This window comes from Ceratina calcarata, unplaced genomic scaffold, assembly GCF_001652005.2.
Source record: "Ceratina calcarata isolate Rehan_Ccalc_2016 unplaced genomic scaffold, ASM165200v1 scaffold277.2, whole genome shotgun sequence".
Classification (NCBI taxonomy): domain Eukaryota; kingdom Metazoa; phylum Arthropoda; class Insecta; order Hymenoptera; family Apidae; genus Ceratina; species Ceratina calcarata.
In genome coordinates this window covers 13,044-15,365 of record NW_017149963.1, presented here as the reverse complement: position 1 = coordinate 15,365, position 2,322 = coordinate 13,044, and the positions used below count along the sequence as shown (strand labels likewise).

Sequence of the window (2,322 nt, the reverse complement as noted above, 5' to 3'; positions counted from 1 at the left end):
TTAAATAATTTTAGATACAGTGTTGAATTAAGTTTCCTACAAATTTCGAACGTCTATCATTAATAATAATTTGCAAAATACGCACCGTGTAATACAAAGCCTCCTTAGGCTGTTTCCCATATTTCTTATGCAACACCTCCTGATAAATGCCCATTCTGGCACTGACGAACAAAGCCACGGTCAGCAGCGCGATTCCTAGCGCCCACCAGAAGAAATCGTCCCAAGGTGTCGTCACCTTTTGCTCAGCGTTCTTCGACTGGATCGACTTAATCTCTTTACTGCTAACCACAGTGCAGATCGCTATACCCATGGTGATCATGAACACCGAGAGGTACTTGCTGAACGCATAGCTCTTCTTCAGGATCATTATACTCATCACCATATTCGCTATCAGAGAACCCTGCATTCAATAAACGATTTTAACTCTTAAAATCCACTGACTTTCATTCATTCGTTAATTGCACTCAATCAAGAAAACATTTTATTTTGCAACTTGCAATGGACGAAAACTACTTACAGCTCTGAATATCATGTGCAAAGGCATGGGAATGTTAAAATCGAATGCGTAATTGTTGCAGACGTTTGCAATAAAGAACATTGTCACTAATAGGAAATAATCCTTGATACCGATCTTAGGTTTCACAGTCCCACATTTTGAGGTAAAGATAAATCCTTCCAGAGATATAAAAAGAAATTGAGAGAACGTGATAAGATTCCCGCTTCCTGGATCATCTCTGTGAAGAAAGAAGCCAGAAATCTTAGGCCTTGAATTCATTATCACTGTTATATAATTGTGGGTCTAAGGCTGTGCTAACTTGACAAGGAGCTCGAGAAAAACGACGTTGCTGCAACAGCCAAGGAAAACAGAAGCAATGGCTGTAACTGCTTTACTACTTAGTCCCTTCTCCATTTGCATTTAGTAAAATATCAATAGATGTCTGTTAACTAGGAAAAAACAGAATGAGAATCTGAAAAGTGAATATTAAAAAAATAAACAGTATTATAATTATTGCTTTTATGTTCACTTATAATGTTTTATGAACTGTTTAAGATTCGATTGTCTTACCAAGTAAAATTGATAAGATTTCGTCGAAGAGTCAACCTTGAAATCTGAAATAAACGAAATAATAAATTTCACAATCCTCTGAGGAATCTAATAATTTCGTTGAAAAGTCAACGATTATAATTAAAATAGGAGACAGAGAAGGTAACCATCGAGGGTTAACCTTCCTAAAACTTCTGTGTTATCGCTATTATTTTAAAATACAGTTCCAGTTTGCAATTTTCTACTAACTTCGAGTGCGGAATTATATATCGTTTGAAACGCAAGTTCGATGCAAAATATGATGTATCATTGCTGGGAACGTGACATAATCAAGTAGTTATATCTACTCCGGGCGCGGGGACACGCGACAAATTACTGACAATTGATTGACTGTTGTTAGATAGCAAATCGTTTGAATTTATTAGAGAACTCGACGGTATACATATATATATGTATTAGATACATACGGAAACTTCGTGAGATTGACAACAGTATAATCAACGCGAATGAAGCTAGGAATTCAAGATAGTCGTCTGCGTTGGAGGCCGCGCGCATGCGTATTATATTGTTGGTTCGATTTCAATTCGATATCGACTCGATTTCGAGATTTTATTTCGATTTTCTGCTTTTAACTCGATTGTGACTCTTTTGTTAGATTTTAATTCGTTCTTGACTCGATGTGATTTGGTTTTGATTCGGTTTTTTGCTCAAGGCGAGAGATTCCCACCTGGGCCGCCATGTTGTACCAGTCAGAAGCCATCATAGATTGCCAGCATCATTCTTGTCCCGGCTTGTCCCGTTCGTCGGATGTACAGCGTACAGCGTACAGCTTCGTTTCAGTTCATGAGCAGTTCATGAGTTCAGTGCAGTTCTGGGGGGGCAAACCTAAGTGGGGCGAGTTGAAGCAAAGTTTGTAGCGCCTCGTACCAATGGTTCACGAACTAAACATCACAACCACATCTTTAAAATATGTCCGTGAGCACTACCACATTCGTGCTACTGTCGGTGTAATGCTTAGTTAGTTAACCAATGGTAGGAGGCGCTAGTGACAGCACTACACATGCGTATAGAGTGTCAACCAGAATTTGGCGCGAAAAGAAAGACCACGTTTCATAAAGATTCGAGGTTATAAAAAGTCGGTTGCCTTTTAAATTCGTGTGAGTGGTGATCGTGGTGATCGAAGTGGTGTAAAGCGTGTAAAGTTCAATTAATCGTCGAAAATTAATTGGAAGTTTTAGGAAGAAGAGGAGCATACTGTAGTATATACAGTATAGACA

The 2,322-nt window shown here is 38.6% G+C and overlaps 1 protein-coding gene across 4 annotated transcripts in view; it reads right to left on the bottom strand.

The window, feature by feature from the left end:
* Positions 1–1,531, bottom strand: part of Efr (ER GDP-fucose transporter) — a 3,401-nt gene extending 1,870 nt beyond the window's left edge. The window contains exons 1-5 of one of the 4 annotated variants that reach the window (XM_018022179.2): positions 1,513–1,531; positions 1,067–1,110; positions 816–968; positions 518–734; positions 86–400 (exon numbers count right to left, since the gene is read on the bottom strand). In XM_018022179.2, coding sequence (XP_017877668.1) covers positions 86–400; positions 518–734; positions 816–916 — 633 coding nt within the window. In that variant the 5' untranslated portion in view covers positions 917–968; positions 1,067–1,110; positions 1,513–1,531. The other 3 variants (XM_026812408.1, XM_018022178.2, XM_026812409.1) reach the window with 3 other exon arrangements.
* Between the last annotated feature and the right edge of the window lie 791 nt (positions 1,532–2,322).